Genomic DNA, 17,131 nt, shown 5'->3' with positions numbered 1-17,131 from the left:
GGGTTTGGGTATGTGTGATTTTTGTGTATACGTGGAACCCTTGGAACTGAGCCACCGCATATGACTATGAGACTTTGAAAAGCTGGCATCAGTGGATCAAGTTCATCCATTTTGTTGAATTAATTAAACTAAATAGCTTTAATTGGGGTTTTAATAAATGTGCCGAATATATCATTACTGTTTTGAATTCTATTGTGCTATTGTCTTCCTTAGTGGGTTGTACAAGCCGCTATTCTGAAATAAAGCTTTTTATAGGGTAGGGTAAGGGGCACTGGGGGCCGTGGGTGGCACTGTGGGTTAAACCACAGAGCCTAGGACTTGCCGATCAGAAGGTTGGTGGTTCGAATCCCCGTGACGGGATGAGCTCCCGTTGCTCGGTCCCTGCTGCTGCCAACCTAGCAGTTCGAAAGCACATCAAAGTGCAAGTAGATAAATGGGTACCGCTCCGGCGGGAAGGTAAACGGTGTTTCCGTGCACTGCTCTGGTTCGCCAGAAGCGGCTTAGTCATGCTGGCCACATGACCCGGAAGCTGTACGCCGGCTCCCTTGGCCAATAAAGCGAGAGGAGCGCCGCAACCCCAGAGTCGGCCACGACTGGATCTAATGGTCAGGGGTCCCTTTACCTTTTAAGGGGCACTGGGGATGAGTCTATGGCACCAAGGGGGCGGGGCCCCAAAACAGTTTGGGAACCTCTGGTCCACACGAGCAGCAGAGCACTCAGAAGGAAGCCTGCCTGGGCATTTAGGAGTGCAAGTTTACCCATGCAGAGAACGAAAAGTAGGTTAGGAAGTAGCCCGCAGTGGGGCACCCTCTCACCCTGTGCTGTTGGCCTCTTTCTGGGAGTCAGGGCAGGCTGGATGGGCAGGATCCCCGGGTTTGGTTGTGTCTGCCCAGCTTTGGGTCTTTGGCGTGGGGTGATGGATGTTTCAGTCGTGGGGATAGGATCTGTCAGCCTGAAAGGAGATGGAAACATGGACACAAAACTAACATTTTAGAGGAAGACAGCATAGTGAACAGCCTCTTTCCATGACCCACCCTTTCACTGGAGCACCCCCACCTCACAACCATCCAGTTGGCAAATGCCCCCTGAAACAGCCAAACCCCCCCCCCCTCGGAAAAAATCACACACAGAAAAAGGCGACCACAAGATCCATGTTATGCACGACAATGGCACAAATTACACAAAGCATGTAATTTTAAGCAACTCTATGCATATTTTCTCCTAAACAGCATAATTTGTTCCAGCTGTGGAACAGGGGTTTTGCAGCCCTAGAAGTTTAACTGCAGAATCCCAGGTATGCCTTTTAGGCCCTTAGAGCCGCTAAGTCGTGCGAGTTGGCACTAGTGCAGAGGAGATACGGGTAGCAGTAGAAGAGCAGACGCTGAAAGCCAGTGTGGTGTAGTGGTTAGAGCAGGGGTCGGCAAGGTTTACCTCGCCTGGGCAGGTTCATTCCAGCAGAGATCGCTCTGTGGGCCGGATCACACCTGCGATTTTTGGCATCTGCGTCTGTGCAGACGTGATTTCCAGCGCCACAGAAGCGAGTCCCTGCGCAGCACAGCACCGGTTTAGTGCAGCGCGCAGGGACTCACCAAGTGGGCAGCTCTGTTCGGGGGCGGCTTCTGGGCCAGTTAAACGACCCCCATAGGCTGCTTGTGGACCATGGGCCTTAGGTTACTGACCCCTGGGTAAGAGTGTCAGACTAGGGTTTGGGAGACCAGGGTTTCAATCCCCATTTGGCCATTAAGTTCACTTGGGGTGACCTTGGGCCAGTGGCTGCCTCTCAGCCTAAGCTACCTCACCTTGGGGAGGTTAAATGAGGTGGGGAAGAACCATGTATAACCCCCTTGAGCTCCTTGGGACAGAAATGCAGTAAATATTTTTTATATACTATAGAGAAATGAAACACATATTAAACACAGAGGTAGGTTGGCAGGGAAGGTGAAACTAGGAGTATTTCAGAAAACTGCTATACTGTTTTGTCTACTCAGCAGACATCCAAAGCCCACAATAAGAACCACACCATCAAGGCAGAAGGTTCAGGAGCAACAAATCAGATGGTCCCACCACTGGGTACTCTTAAGGCAGAACCCAAAAAGCAAGGCGGGCTTGCAAAATCCTCCTGGCACATTTAATAAAGTCTTGCCTGTTGCATCACTCCCATCGGCCATCACGACTGCCCCACTCAGCATGAAATAAAGGCCGGTTGGCACATGCTAAATTCAATTTGTGAGCAGAAATGTTGGAAACAATACACCATCTGCACTTTTAATAGGTTTGCAGACAAGCAGACCAAAACAAAACAACCAGCCACTGGCCCAGATACATCAAAAAAGTGAGACCAACCCTCCAGCAGGCACTAGAGTTCAAGGATGGTTTTGATAGGCAAGGAAGAAGAGAAGAAGAGTTTGGATTTGATATCCCACTTTATCGCTACCCAAAGGAGTCTCAAAGCGGCTAACATTCTCCTTTCCCACAACAAACACTCTGTGGGGTGAGTGGGGCTGAGAGACTTCAGAGAAGTGTGACTGGCCCAAGGTCACCCAGCAGATGCATGTGGAGGAGCGGGGAAGCGAACCCGGTTCACCAGATTACGAGTCCACCGCTCTTAACCCCTACACCACACTGGCTGTAGCTCAGTGGTACAGCATCTGATCTGCATGCAGAAGATCCCCGGATCAATCCCTAGCAGCATTTCTAGGTAGAGTTGGGAATTTCCCCTCCCTTAAAGCCCATGAGAACTGCTGCCAGTCAGTTTAGACAACACTGAGCTAAATGGGCCAATGACTTGATAGAAGACAGCTTTCTTTGTCCCTATAATAACATGAGAAAGGGTGGCATGGACAGGAGGGTCTAGAGCGGGCACAAAAGGTGGGAGAAGGATGAAGGAGATTAATAACTTTAGATTGGAAGGGGGCAGTTTTCATGAGATCTCAAAACAGTTACAAGATTGTCCACAGGGAGCAGGACTGAAAAACCTGGGCAGGGGGGGGGCTATGAGGAAATCGTCCCAATTCCACTTCACATATAGAAAAGTTTGATTGTTTGTTTAAGTTATCAATTTTTAAATAGTTAAAGAAAACTCTCAAGGTGGTTTACATTGTTCTCATCCTCTTTGTTTAATCCCCACAACAACCCTGTGAGGTAGGTTAGGCTAAGAGGCAGTGGCTGCTCTAAGATCACCCACCCAGAGAGTTCCGTGGCCAAGTGGAGGTTTGAACCCTGGTCTCCCAGGTCCTAGTCAGACATTCTAACTACTTCATGAGTAGGTAAAATGTATTAACTACACCACACTGAGCAAAAAGAGAAACAACACAAAACAATAAATTGTCATTTAAATGCAGGTTAATATATGCCTAGTTCCTCTTTTTTACACTGGATAAATGGAACGTGGATGTTCTTGCATTTGTATTTCGACACTGTACTCTTTTCTCATATTTGTTTTCTACAAAACTTGGAAGAGAATAAATACGTTTAACATTGAGGCAGGTGTATATGAACTCAGGTGTGGTCTTCTAGAAGCTTCCCCGTAGTCAAAATGTCATTAATCACTTCTGAGAGTGGAACTACTAATTAGGGATGGAGAAAGATTTCATTCACATTTTTAACTGGCTTAATTCACACATCCTGGATGAACATACAGACTGGAACATAACTAACCTTCTGATTAAGTTATGCTTTAAAATGTGTTTGTTGAGATAAAATGCCTATTTAACTATGCATTTCATGATTTGAAAACATGTTTAAACACATATGACATAATGGTCTCCTTCATTTTGTTCCAATATTTATTGATTGTAACCAAAAGTTTTACAGGTGGCTTCCGTTTTCACTGATGTGTTTCTTTGAAGTTCTGGTTCTAAATGTTGTATATACATTATCCTTTTCCTTTATAAAATTATCTTACCAAGTTCATGTAAACTGTACAGGGATTTTGCCTATTATGGTAAGTGGTATATACCTATTAGTGATTATGACTGACTGATTTTTGAACTCAAGTTCCAGCGCAGCAGTATGAAATGGCCCCAGCTCTCCAGAATGCTTAACTTTCTTAAGCAGCACTGCTAGCCTTTTACAGTCTTTTGCCATGGTCCATGGAAGAGTCAGGCACCCTCACCTGGCTTTTGGCTGGCTCTTCTTAGCAGCAGCTTCACTCGCTTTCACTGGCTCTGGGAGTTTGGCAGGGATCGGAGAGTTCTGCAAATGGAAACCCACACACAGAGCAGAAAATGACGGAGGGCTGTCAGAGGCAACGGAGAGCAAGAGACAAACTGAATGGGGAAACCTAAAGCTCTCCTAGGCTTCACTTCATGGGTAGGTAAAATTTATTAAGATACTTAATAAATCCTTGGGATGAAAGAGGATAAACAGCATCAGGCACTTTCCCACTTAACAATCCCAAGCCAGACAGAATTAAGATACAAAACCCAGGCAATATTAGCATAGAAATTACATTATGTCTATTTATTTCTATAATTGTAGTCAGGCAAATGTTTATGATGGTCAACTGTATTTATTTATTTATAGCCTGCCTTACAGGGCTGCCCAGAGCAGGTCACAATGCATTAACATGCAAAATATTCAAACTGTAAGGCTGTAATATGAAACAAAACACATCTGAAAATAAAATAGCAGTAGCGATGTAACACCAAAAGGACAAAAACCGCTACTACCACCAGCGTATTCTTAAGTAAAGGACCATACAAATTCACTACAGTTCATGAGAAAAGCGTGCTTTGGCTGTACAGAAGGCATTTAATTTGTATGATTTCAACCAAACACGGTTGAAGAAGGACTGGCTAAAACTGTGCAGCTTAAACCCAAGCAGGGCAGAGAGCATAAAAGCCATTTTTGCACCAGGCCCACTTGGAGTTCCCCAGTACAGATAGAGCTTTAAGCTCTCTGCCTCGCTTACCAGGCATGGCCCGCTTAGCACACTGGTCCTGGGATGCCCTTGCAAGATCTTGCAGGGCTGTCAAGAGTTCTTGAAAGATTTCACCTGAGCATTCCTAGCCTTCCAGGGTCCTACCCAGCAGGCAGGGCAAAGAGTTTAAAAGCTCTTTTGTGCCAGATAACCCAAGTGGACATGGCACAAAAAGGCTTTTAAAGTCCCATCTTGTTTGCTGTGCAAGGCCTCCTCGGCATGTGGGTTTTGGGAGTGCGAGGCATACTTACTCTCTCCCCCTCACCCACTAGCCGTGCAGAAATACCAAGGCTTTGGGTATATGTGACTTTTGTGTATACACAGAACCCTTGGAACTGAACTCCCGACATAAGATGCAATCATACTGTACAGAGAAAAAACACCTCCCCATACATTAAGCTAAACTGTTGTGGTTTCCCTCCCTTTTGTGTTGTCTTTTGTTTGCCCCTTCAGCAAAGAGGGATCAGGCATCACTCACCTGTACATTCTGGACCGGACATTCCCTCTTAGCGAGCTTGAATGCAAAATAGGAGACCTGGTAAATTTCAGGTCTCTTGTCAGGGTCTGGTTCCAGCATATACCCTAAGAAACAGAAGACCTATTAGGCTTTGGTGGTGTGGCATTTAGGTATGGCCTAGGAGGGACAGGGACAAGTCTTACTCAGTATCACTTTCAGGATATGGATGCTGGAAAACTCAGCCCACAGGGACTTGCATAGTTCCAAAACCCAAGGACACCCCACACTGCTTATTCAGACACCACAGCAAACCATAGTCTACTACTACTAGAAGGAGCCTTAGCGACCGGTGGGCTTGCCTGCTTCTCCTCTCTAAGAGATTCAAAGTGGTCTTACTTAATGGCTTTGGAGTCTTGGAAGACCTTCTAAGGTGGGAACTATTTGGTACATTGGTATCATCTCTTCCAAGCTCTCCATCAAGGGAAAATACCTGGCAGGGAAGAGCGGGAAGGTAGGAGGAGTAGGTACAGTTTCCCATCTTGACAGCTCCAGCTTCTAATTGGATAATTACTCTCCTAGTGGCCCTCCTTTACTTTCCATCACAGGGCAGGGGTGCGAAAGACTTGAGTTGGATACATATGGAGCAGAACATACTCCCCCCAAAGACCCTCAAAACTGTTTATTCAGTTAACCCCTGCCCCTTTAGCATTTCCCAGACTGGTGTCCTCCAGATGTTTTGGGCTACAACTTCCATCTACAACTACAACTGATGGCAATTGTGGTAGAGGCAACAGTGTGGGGAGAGATGCATCAATATAAGAGCATCTGATGAAGTTCACAGAAGTGGGCACCAAAATAAATCTCCTAGACTTGTACCCAAAACCTTTGTCCTTATAAACAGAAGTATTCTAGGTTCCATACCCAAACACCTGGCAGGAGGTAGGAGCAGTTTCATGTTAAGTTAGCTTTTCAAAACCAGAGTTGAGCTGTATTCCCAAACAGATACTCACGTATGAGGCAGTGCATGTCGTGAGAGTAGCGCGAGTTGTCAGGAATGGTGAAGTTTCCGTCGCAAATTGCTACTTGGCTCTCACCAAATGGCAAAGTAAAATAACAGAGTTTGTACAGCAAACAGCCCATGGCCTGAAAGAAGATGAAGAATTCTTTAGTGTGCTGTAGGAACGGAGACCAGGTTACCTCCGTTGTCACGTAAGGCCTTGCTGGATTCTAGTTGCAACAACAGAAAACAAACCTCTCTTGCTGACATGACCTGCATCAGATTTCAGGTCAGCAAAAACCCAGCCTGATTTGAAGCTAGGAATGTAGGAATTGCTGGCTCTGCTAGCAATTGTTCCAGTTTGCCTCTGGTGAACCAAGATTGCTGTTTCTGAACTGGAAGAGATGTGTAATATCAAAATTTGCAATTCAAAGCTTATAAAAAAAAATTTGGAGAAAAAATTATCCACAACATAGTACTCTGAATCACCAGACACTGCAGGCCAAGTTATGACGCTTGTGCAGCTCACACCATCCACATGGCCAAACACATACACCTCATTGGTGTGATTCCTTTTCAAGGAAGAAAGCATCACAAAAAGGCCTCAGTGTGAAGTGTCTACACAACGCATTTCTCTAGGCCAGTGTTCACTATCCGGGTGCACTCCAGATGTTTTAGACTACAACTATGAATGACCATGCTTGCCTGGGTGGATGCAGTTATCGTCCAAAACATCTGGAGGGCACCAGGTTGGGGAATACTGGCTTAAGCAGATGGCGGGAAGGAAGGACAGCCAATTCCCCCTCACACATAGACCGTTGTTTGGTGTGTTTGAAACAGCCCCTGCGTGTGTTTGTGTGTGTGTTGTTTTGCAAGAAGAAAACTCTGGGAAGCTAGCACCCCACGGACCCTAGATGAGGAGAGCAGGTCTAATCCCAACAACCATCATTTTCGACTATCTGCAGGTAATGATCTCTGTTACCTACTTTGGAGTAAGGCATTCAGTCTAGTTTTTCAAAAACAGCATTTGCACATAAAATATGGATCTTAAATTCTGTGTCAATTTTTAAAGAAGTGAAAAGCAGTATTCAAGATATGCAAAAATAGAACATAGAAGTAGGATACAAGTTGTCTCTGAAAGAAAAACATGACGGCGGGTAAAGAATCATCTCAAAGTCTTTTCACGGGGGGAGGGGGCGTCCCTCAGCTTGTATTGTGCTTCAAGGAACCTCTACATCAGCCATGGCCAGATTTGGTCCTCCAGATGTTTTGGGACTATAACTCCCATCATCCCTAGCTAACAAAACCAGTAGTCAGGGATGATGGGAATTGTAGTCCCAAACATCTGGAGGGCCAAGTTTGGCCATGCCTGCTCTACAGGTTTGGTTTGAGATTAAAGAATGGAGGTGAAAATCACAGCACAGTACGTCTTGGAATTTTAAATGCATGACTGCAAGACACGAATGTTACATCCATGCCCCCCTCCGTCCATCTGCTTATTTGAAGGCTATGACTTGTTTATGCTCAGGAGTCTGCTTTCTGAATGCAGTTTCTCTAACTTGTGTAGAATTATATGTTATTGGGGTTTTTTATTGATAAAAAAACATAAATAATTAGATAAATAATTAGTTATCTATGAGTTATCAAAGAACTAGAAAAATCAGTAACAGAAGAAAATATTTTTGGCAAGAGATGGCAACAGAGCAATGAACAATTGATTATTAAAATAAAATAAAATTAAGTGCTATTTTTGCACCCTGACGAAAGGATGTTCTAGCACAATTAGAAAACAAAGGAATAACATTTGATGCCACTTCCACCTACACACGCCCATGCAAAAAGGCTGTAGTTTTTTCTTGGACTGCCTTAAGCAGTTATGAGAATTGGTTAATTTTTTTGTTTCCAAAGTCACTAGTGATGTAAAAAGAGCTCAGAAGCAGAATTTATGCTGATCACATCCTAGTAACTGGGAAGTGAATACAGAAAGAAAAAAGTATAGTGCAGCCATCTCCAACCAAGTGCCCTTCAGATGTTTTTGACTACAACTCCCATCATCCCCAGTCATCATTTATGAAACCCAGAGATTTAGAAAAGGCAGGATCTGGCCCACCCACCAATGTAAAATGCAATTATTATGGTTGTGGTGTGGGAAGCAGTTAAATCAGATCAGCATGCTTTTTCAAGGAATATACATGTTTTGGAAAAGAGAAATAAACCTGCTAAAACTCTGTATAGAATATTAACTACAGGAGCAGATGATGAAGCAAACCTCATGAATGAAACAAAAAAAAAAAAGGGAAATCCAGCTGTTTCACAGGATAAAGTATGCAATTCTCACTGAGGCAGCCCTCCTCCCACTCCAGTCTTTCCAGGCAAACAAGTTACTCAAATAAATGCAATATGGTCCAGTTCACTCATTGGTTTTCTCTGCAAGAATAGATTGGACGGGGTGTGGGGAGGAGACCAGGGTGGTGGGCCTGAAATCTGTACTGGGCTGAGAGTTCTGCCTTTAGCACAGAGGCTGATCAGGCCCTTAGTGCATCTAGTCCTTTCTTCTGAAATGCAACTCAGGAAGCAGCCTCTTGGAATAATCTCCAATTGCTCATTTTGATTTATTAAGCCCCATGCTATTCACAAGGGCTCTGGGGCGGGTTACAACTTCTAAAGATGAAAAGGGGGGGGGGGGGACCAGGGCACAAGAACAAATCCAAATTGCAATGTAAATTCACTGCTAATTAAATATTTAAAAACAAATGTATATATAAAACCACATTAATAAAACATGCTGCTAAGTATCCCTCGTTGCACTGCTAAATATACCCCATGTAACCAAAGGGTTGCCCAGAATGGAAAGTTTGCTGCCCTGAGATGTCAAAGGCTTGTGCAGATCAAAGAGGGAGGGAATTTGGGTTGTAAAAGAGCCACTTTGATTCCATTCCTATCCTTGAGGAAGGCAAGAAAGTGACTGACCTGCAAGCTTCCAGCCAGACATGCTGTAGCGGAAGCAGGGATGGCCTGGCCATGAGGCAAGGTGAAGCTATTGCCTCAGCGTGGCAGGCACAGGGCTGTTGGGCGTGGTGGCAGACCCAGAAAGAGCACGCCACCTGCTGCCTTTGCTGACACCACTAACACTGCTGCCCGCCGCCACTGCCATCTCTTCCCAATGGCCTCCTTTTACTCCCCTTTTCCTGATTGTCATTGTTATGGGTGAGGGAGAAGAAGGCAGCAGAGTGTAAGGGTAACACTGGTGGGGAAGGGGTGGCACTTTCTTGCTTTGCCGCAGTGGCAAAACGTGCAGGATCACCACTGAAGCCCTAAACGGCCTCGGTCCAGTATACCTGAAGGAGCGTCTCCACCCCCATCATTCTGCCCGGACGCTGAGGTCCAGCGCCGAGGGCCTTCTGGCGGTTCCCTCATTGCGAGAAGCAAAGCTACAGGGAACCAGGCAGAGGGCCTTCTCGGTAGTGGCACCCGCCCTGTGGAACGCCCTTCCAGCAGATGTCAAAGCGATAAACAACTACCTGACATTCAGAAGACATCTTAAGGCAGCCCTGTTTAGGGAAGTTTTTAACTGTATTTTTGGTTTTTATGGAAGCCGCCCAGAGTGGCTGGGGAGGCCCAGCCAGATGGGCGGGGTATAAATAATAAATTATTATTATTATTATTATCACTGAGGGAAGGGGCAGGTCTAAGGGATGGGAATCATGGCGGACAGAAGACCAAAGGGAAGGACGGGCAACCAGGGCAAGAGATTTGCCAGTACAATTTCTGGCAAGCCACATGCATGCAAGTAACTTCACAGAACCTTCTACGTACCCAGATGTCTGCTTTTGTAGTAATCAGCTTGCCGCTATAGAGATTGACCATTTCTGGTGCTCTGTAGGATAGTGTGGTGTACCTACAAGGAAACCAAAACTCACAGGGTAGCCGGATAAGTCAAAATGGTTTTATAAACTATGTGGTGTTTCCTCTACAACTCACATCAACGTTTACTCTTCCTTGAATGATTTCTAGATCTAGAACTGACAGCAGCTCAGGGCACTCAGAAAAAAAGAGATTTCAAGATTGCATCCCAGACTACCACAAAAAGAGGCTGCTGTTGAAAGCCAATAAATTAATAATTCGTTTGTTTGTTTTCTGCCCTTCACCCTAAGGTGGGTTATAGCATTAAAAACAATAGTTAAAATCATTGAAAACAACTTAGAATCATAAAAAAAATAAGGTGGGTCCTAAAAACATACCACCTCAAGTGTCAGGGTAAAGGTTAGCAGCAGCCCAGCTAATTAACAACCCTCTTCTAGTTTTGAAACCACAATAATTAAGATTTAAACAAATGTTCCAAAAGCACAAAAACAGGCTATTCTTTTTCTCTCTGTTCCATAGTCAACCAGCTATGATGCTTTTCATGCAGAAGCAGCCCCAGCCAGACACAGGAGAGGCCCACTAAACCATCCTTCACTCACTTCTTGATTTCTTCCTCCACTGCATTCACTCCTTCAAGCTGAGGGTTCTGGAATTTGTTGGTGGCACTTCCAAAGTCACACAGCACATAATGGCCACGATCGTGCAGGAGGATATTTTCCACCTGGAAAAAAAAGGTGTGCATACCAGGATAAAGGAGAAACATAATTCCTTTGCATAAACATTTCTCTTCCCCCAGCAGGAACCGGAAACGTGAACTTGGGAGCAGTGGTGGCAACTGTGGAAAGTGCCCCTGACTTCTGAAAGCCACAATCCCCTACTTGGTTTTCCTCCCTGAAGACTTTTCACGTGGTGACTGAGATATTGCCCATGGAGAAGGTCACCTGATACTTCATAGACCAGCCTTCCCCAACCTAGGGCCCTCCAAAGGTTTTGAAATACAGCTTCCATCAGCCCTCTCCCCCTGCTTCCACCATACAGTGGTGCTGGCTGCATCTGATGGGAGCTGTAATCCAAAACATCTGGATGGCCTCAGGTTGGGAAAGGCTGCTGTGGACTATTTAGGAATTTTACAGTGGGTGTAAGATTCTGGCAGAGCATTGCAACTGTCACTCCCTACATATCCCACTGCACACAAAGGATTACCTCCGTAATGTTCTACAGATGTTTCAGCATTTATTTTTATGTTCTCACAAAGCTACAAATCCCCTCTTCCTAAAAACAATAAATGGAACTGATGCCAAGGCACACAACAGCAACTATTCAATGCATTCATAGTAATAAATGATTGTTTCTAAATTCATCTTGGGTACTCCTCATTTGCTTAGTGGGAATTTTGAGAAATTCTGATTTTGAGAAGTCATTTCCCAAGAGTAAAGGCAGGAAACCTGTGTCCCTCCATATGTTTTGGATTACAATCACATCAGACCCAGCCAACAAGGTGAATGATCAGGATGATGGGAACATCTGGAATGGCACCAGATTCTCTGGCCTTGCCTTAAGAGAAACCAATATATTTCACTGAGAAACTCAGATAAGCAGAACCTTTGACATCACTTAAATGCCTTGAAAGAGATTATGATCCCCTGATTTGAGAGGCTGGGGACACAGGGTCAACCCCCACCATAAAGATTTCTAAGCGCACAAATCCATGCACACCACTTTTCTGTAATTGTAGTGTTGATTACTTTGAGTGCTCACACAACTTGGAAGAGAGCCTCACGCACTGTGCAATAAATGTGATAAAGTCAAACACCCGCCCCCAAAACATCGGGGGGGGCACCAGATTGGGGAAGGCTGCTATAAGCAGTCAGTGAGAGGCAAGACAATACCTGCCAAGTGGGGTCCCACCAACTGCCCACTGACGACAGCTCAAGATTAGTCAGAAACTGGTGGTGCAAAAAACCTAACAGCTCAAACGTGAGTGATAGGTAAAGGTAAAGGGACCCCTGACCATTAGGTCCAGTCGTGACCAACTCTGGGGTTGCGGCACTCATCTCGCTTTATTGGCCGAGGGACCCGGCGTACAGCTTCTGGGTCATGTAGCCAGCATGACTAAGCCACTTCTGGCAAACCAGAGCAGTGCACAGAAACGCCATTTACCTTCCTGCCGGAGTGGTACCTATTTATCTACTTGCACTTTTGACGTGCTTTCAAACTGCTAGGTTGGCAGGAACAGGGACCGAGCAATGGGAGCTCACCCCGTCACGGGGATTCGAACCGCCGACCTTCCGATCAGCATGTCCTAGGCTCTGTGGTTTAACCCACAGCGGCGTCCCCTAATGTGAGTGATACCTGTGCACAAAACTCTTGTTTTCCAATATCAGCAAGGTAGTGAAAAGGAATTGCCTGTAACACAGCCAGCCATGAGGACCTATCACTGCTTTAATATCGAGGAGAGTCTCTGGGCACCAGAATACTATCCGCACACCAAGCATCTCTACAAGGACACTGTGAGTTACCTTCAAATCCCTGTGGACGATGGGCGATTTGCACTGGTGCAGCCTGGCCACGGCTTCGCAGGTGTCACAGAAGATCTGCAGGACTTCGCTTTCCGTGAAGCCTGTCTGCAAGCGCTGATTCATGAGGTTCACCACTTGGCCTCCTGGAAAGAGCAAAGGCAGAGTAAGAGAGAGGGAGAGCCACTATCAGTGGTGAGACACTGAGCTTTCTAAGAGGCTTACTAGCCACAAGGCACGCAAGGAAACATGGCAGCAGGTTGGCACAGGGTATCCAAAGGTGCCCTGTGCCAGTGATTCCCAAACTGGGTGGTACCACCCACTGGGGAACAGTGGGACTACTGGGGGGCGGGCTAAGAAGAAAGGGGGTGGCAGGAGGCACTAGAGATGGGCTCCTTCAAACATGTTGCTCTCTTATGTACAACTGACAATGCTGGAGCCTAGAGCAAGACACATTCATTCCGTATTTAAAGTTATACTACTCTTATATTTTTCAAATCTATTTCCTTTGGTCACGCTTGCTTGCATTTACAATTGTGAGTTGTCACAATATACCAATAACTGGGTAAAAAAAGGGTAAAGGACCCCTGACAGATAAGTCCAGTCGCGAACGACTCTGGGGTTGCGGCACTCATCTCGCTCTATAGGCCGAGGGAGCTGACATTTGTCCGCAGACAGTTTTTCTGAGTCATGTGGCCAGCATGACTAAGTCGCTTCTGGCGAAACCAGAGCAGTGCATGGAAATGCCGTTTACCTTCCCACTAGAGTGGTACCTATTTATCTACTTGCACTTTAACATGCTTTTTAACTGCTAGGTTGGCAAGAGCTGGGACCGAACGACGGGAGCTCACCCCATCGCAGGGATTCGAAGCACCAACCTTCTGATCAGCAAGTCCTGGGCTCTGTGGTTTACACCACAGCGGCACCCACGTCCCTAATAACTGGCTAGGTAAAGGTAAAGGTACCCCTGCCCATACGGGCCAGTCGTGTCCGACGCTAGGGTTGTGCGGCCATCTCACTTAAGAGGCCGGGGGCCAGCGCTGTCCGGAGACACTTCCGGGTCACGTGGCCAGCGTGACGAAGCTGCTCTGGCGAGCCAGCACCAGAGCAGCACACGGAAACGCCGTTTACCTTCCCGCTATAAAGCGGTACCTATTTATCTACTTGCACTTAGGGGTGCTTTCGAACTGCTAGGTGGGCAGGAGCTGGGACCGAACAACGGGAGCTCACCCCGCCTCGGGGATTCGAACCGCCGACCATGCGATCAGCAAGTCCTAGGTGCTGAGGTTTTACCCACAGCGCCACCCGCGTCCCAGCTCCCAATTGCCTTATAAATTAGTTGCCACACGTCTGTGGTAGGTGAAGGTTTGTGCATGTTTGGTAAGTAGTTATATATAAATGTTTTATGCATAAAAATCTTTTTCAGGCAATACCTAGTATCACCGGATCAGATTCATCTATTTTGAATTAACTAAATGAAATGCTTGAATTGGATTTTGAATAAGTGTGCTGTTTTGAATTTGATTGTGTCATTTTCCTTAGCGGGTCATGCAAACTGCTGTTCTGAATAATGCTTTTTGCAGGGTAGGATCACTGGGGGTGAGTTTACGGAACGAAGAGCCACTGCCTTATCCTAAGTCAGAGCACGGGTTCACCTAGCTCATTGCTGCCTACGCTGACTGGCAGGGGTTCTCCAGGATTCTTTTCCCAACCCTATCTGGTGGTGCCAGGATTGAACCTAGGGCTTTTTTTGCATACACAGGAAATGTTCTATTGCTGAGCTACGGTCCTCCCTCTAAGCTCAGAGGGAGTGTGAATGCTCCCATCTCTGCAAATGAATGCAGCTGCTTCTAAGAAACGTTTGGTGCCTCAAGAGGTTTCAGCCGCATGCCCCAAAAGCTTTGCCCTAGAATCCCAGCACCCTATGCAGAACTATGCCTGCAGTCGTGACTTTTCTCCTACGTAACATAATAGGGCAACACAGCTCTAACACATTGCATAGGGAAGGGCTAAAAATTGTTCTCCAAATCCCCATTTCAATCTGAGATGGAAAATAATCCAATGACTTTACAGAGCTTGCTTGTTCCTTTGAAGTGAGTTGTGATGAGCCTCCAAGGTTCTCTTCAAAGCATGGCTTGGTAATGACTGCTTGCCTAGTTGCCAGAGGTGGGGTAAATCTTGTGGGCTAGTATTGTTTGTGAAGTTATTTTTAAGGCAAGAATCTTTTTCTATTGCACCTTCTTGCATTTGAACAGCACTCCGATCTAGACAAACCTTTGAATATCTGGACATCGTGCAGGCCTTCTGAGAACAGGAGTCATACCATACAGGTTTGTAAACATGGCTCCATTGAACTAGTACACACCTCGGCAAAAATCCATGAGGATCAAGACTTCCCAGACATCCCCGCTGCTCACAGAGTTTATACTGGAGTCAATATATCCAACAATGTTCTTGTGTCCCACAAGGTCCCTCTGGAAAAAGTAAGAGAAGAGGTACTGTTCACTGCAAGTCACAACCAGAAAAATCTACATCTAAGTAAACAAACTTCGAAACAGAATTAAGCTACCTGCACATATTATGCCAGTGACACTTATCACTCTCTTCCTTTTACTTTGCTTCTCCTCAATCTCTGGGTATCCAATAACTTTTCAAATTCAAATTCACTTCTGCTACATGATTTTTGGTTGTTCTGTATTTCTAGAATATCCTGGCCAATCTCTGACCCCTGAACTTCCCACCCTCACTCAAGTTACTCAGTTTAAAGAAGCAGTTACATTTTTAAAACAACAGCTGGCTTTGTAGCAGTGCTAACAGGAGTGGTTTTCTTTCCCTCCTAGATCTGTCAAACAGGAGGGCCCAACTTTCCAATCCATGCAATAGTATCTATCCAAAACATTCTGAAAGAACTCCCAGAGTTTTGAGTCCTGCATTGGCTTACCATGATCTGAATTTCCCGTTTGCAGACTTGTAGGTCGTGTTCATTGTTGACATACATTCGTTTGAGGGCACATTTCATTCCATTGCTGGTTCTCACCAGAAAAACAATAGCAAACCCACCTGCGGACACGAGATGTGCAAAAGTTCAGTTAGCAATTTTTAGAACTAATGGATTACAAAAATTATCTCAAGAAAATAAGACAATATTGAACTATGAGTTAACGGAACAGGAGATTGAAGGTGCCATCCAGAACATGCAATTGGGCAAGTCTCCAGGGCCGGACGGGTTAACCTACAAGTACTATAAGACTTTGAAAGACTATTTAATCCAACCACTAAAGGAGGTGTGCAACGAGATTATGGAGGGGAAGAAGGCACCGGAGTCGTGGAAAGAAGCTTTCATCACACTTATACCAAAATCCGAAGCTGAAAAGACACAACTTAAAAACTACCGTCCCATATCCCTGCTAAATGTGGATTACAATTTTTTTGCAGATATTTTAGCCAACAGACTGAAAAGAGTGTTAAATGAAGTAATACATAAAGATCAGGCAGGCTTTCTCCCAGGTAGACATTTGTCTGATAACACAAGGAACATTATTGATATACTGGAGTTATTGCAGACGAACACAAATACAAAAGCAGTGTTAATTTTTATTGATGCGGAGAAGGCCTTTGATAACATTTCTTGGAGTTTTATGGAAAAAAACCTTAAGGGAATGGGTGTGGGACGTGGGTTTGAAAATAGTATAGAAGCAATCTATTCGGAACAAAAAGCAAAATTGATAGTTAATAATATGGTGTCAGAAGAGATTAAAATTGAAAAAGGAACATGACAGGGGTGCCCTATCTCTCCATTGCTATTTATTTCGGTCCTGGAGGTGCTCTTGAATATGATTAGGAGGGACCAGTTGGTTAAAGGTGTTCAGGTCGGAGCCAAACAAGATAAACTTAAAGCCTTTGCAGATGACCTGGTTTTGATGTTGCAGGAGCCAGAATCTAGTACGAAAAGAGTTTTAGAATTGATTCAGGAGTTTGGTCAGGTGGCAGGATTTAAATTAAATAAGCAAAAAACCAAAGTATTGGAGAAAAATATGACTTTAACGGAAATAGAAAAGCTTCAGAAAGAGACAGATTTAAATGTGGTGAAGAAAGTGAAATACCTAGGGATAAATATGACAGACAAAAACCTGAACTTATTTAAAGACAATTATGAAAAATGTTGGTCAGAGGTAAAAAAAGATCTAGAAATATGGTCAAATTTGAAGCTCTCCTTGTTGGGCTGAATTGCTGCTATAAAGATGAATGTATTGCCAAAAATGTTGTTTTTGTTTCAGACCTTGCAGATTGTGGACAGAATGGACTGTTTCAAGAGGTGGCAGAGAGATATTTCTAAATTTGTCTGGCAGGGCAAAAAGCCCAGAATAAAATTTAAA

At 45.0% G+C, this 17,131-nt stretch overlaps 2 protein-coding genes across 10 annotated transcripts in view; one reads left to right on the top strand and one right to left on the bottom strand.

The window, feature by feature from the left end:
* Positions 1 to 13,992, top strand: part of ANTXR1 (ANTXR cell adhesion molecule 1) — a 268,335-nt gene extending 254,343 nt beyond the window's left edge. The window contains exon 19 of the transcript XR_014567574.1: positions 13,705 to 13,992. The gene's annotated coding sequence lies outside the window, so the exon portion shown is untranslated. The remainder of the gene's footprint in view (positions 1 to 13,704) is intronic.
* AAK1 (AP2 associated kinase 1) overlaps positions 1 to 17,131 on the bottom strand; it is a 111,426-nt gene that overhangs the window by 52,070 nt on the left and 42,225 nt on the right. For all 9 annotated transcript variants that reach the window (XM_083753151.1, XM_083753150.1, XM_083753154.1 and 6 more), the window contains exons 3-11: positions 15,697 to 15,815; positions 15,121 to 15,229; positions 12,759 to 12,901; positions 10,839 to 10,960; positions 10,192 to 10,273; positions 6,389 to 6,521; positions 5,400 to 5,503; positions 4,115 to 4,194; positions 816 to 952 (exon numbers count right to left, since the gene is read on the bottom strand). In XM_083753151.1, coding sequence (XP_083609277.1) covers positions 816 to 952; positions 4,115 to 4,194; positions 5,400 to 5,503; positions 6,389 to 6,521; positions 10,192 to 10,273; positions 10,839 to 10,960; positions 12,759 to 12,901; positions 15,121 to 15,229; positions 15,697 to 15,815 — 1,029 coding nt within the window. The remainder of the gene's footprint in view (positions 1 to 815; positions 953 to 4,114; positions 4,195 to 5,399; positions 5,504 to 6,388; positions 6,522 to 10,191; positions 10,274 to 10,838; positions 10,961 to 12,758; positions 12,902 to 15,120; positions 15,230 to 15,696; positions 15,816 to 17,131) is intronic.

Source organism: Podarcis gaigeae (genome assembly GCF_964106915.1).
Source record: "Podarcis gaigeae genome assembly, chromosome: 8".
NCBI classification, from domain to species: Eukaryota; Metazoa; Chordata; class Lepidosauria; order Squamata; family Lacertidae; genus Podarcis; species Podarcis gaigeae.
This window is presented reverse-complemented; position numbering and strand designations above follow the sequence as displayed.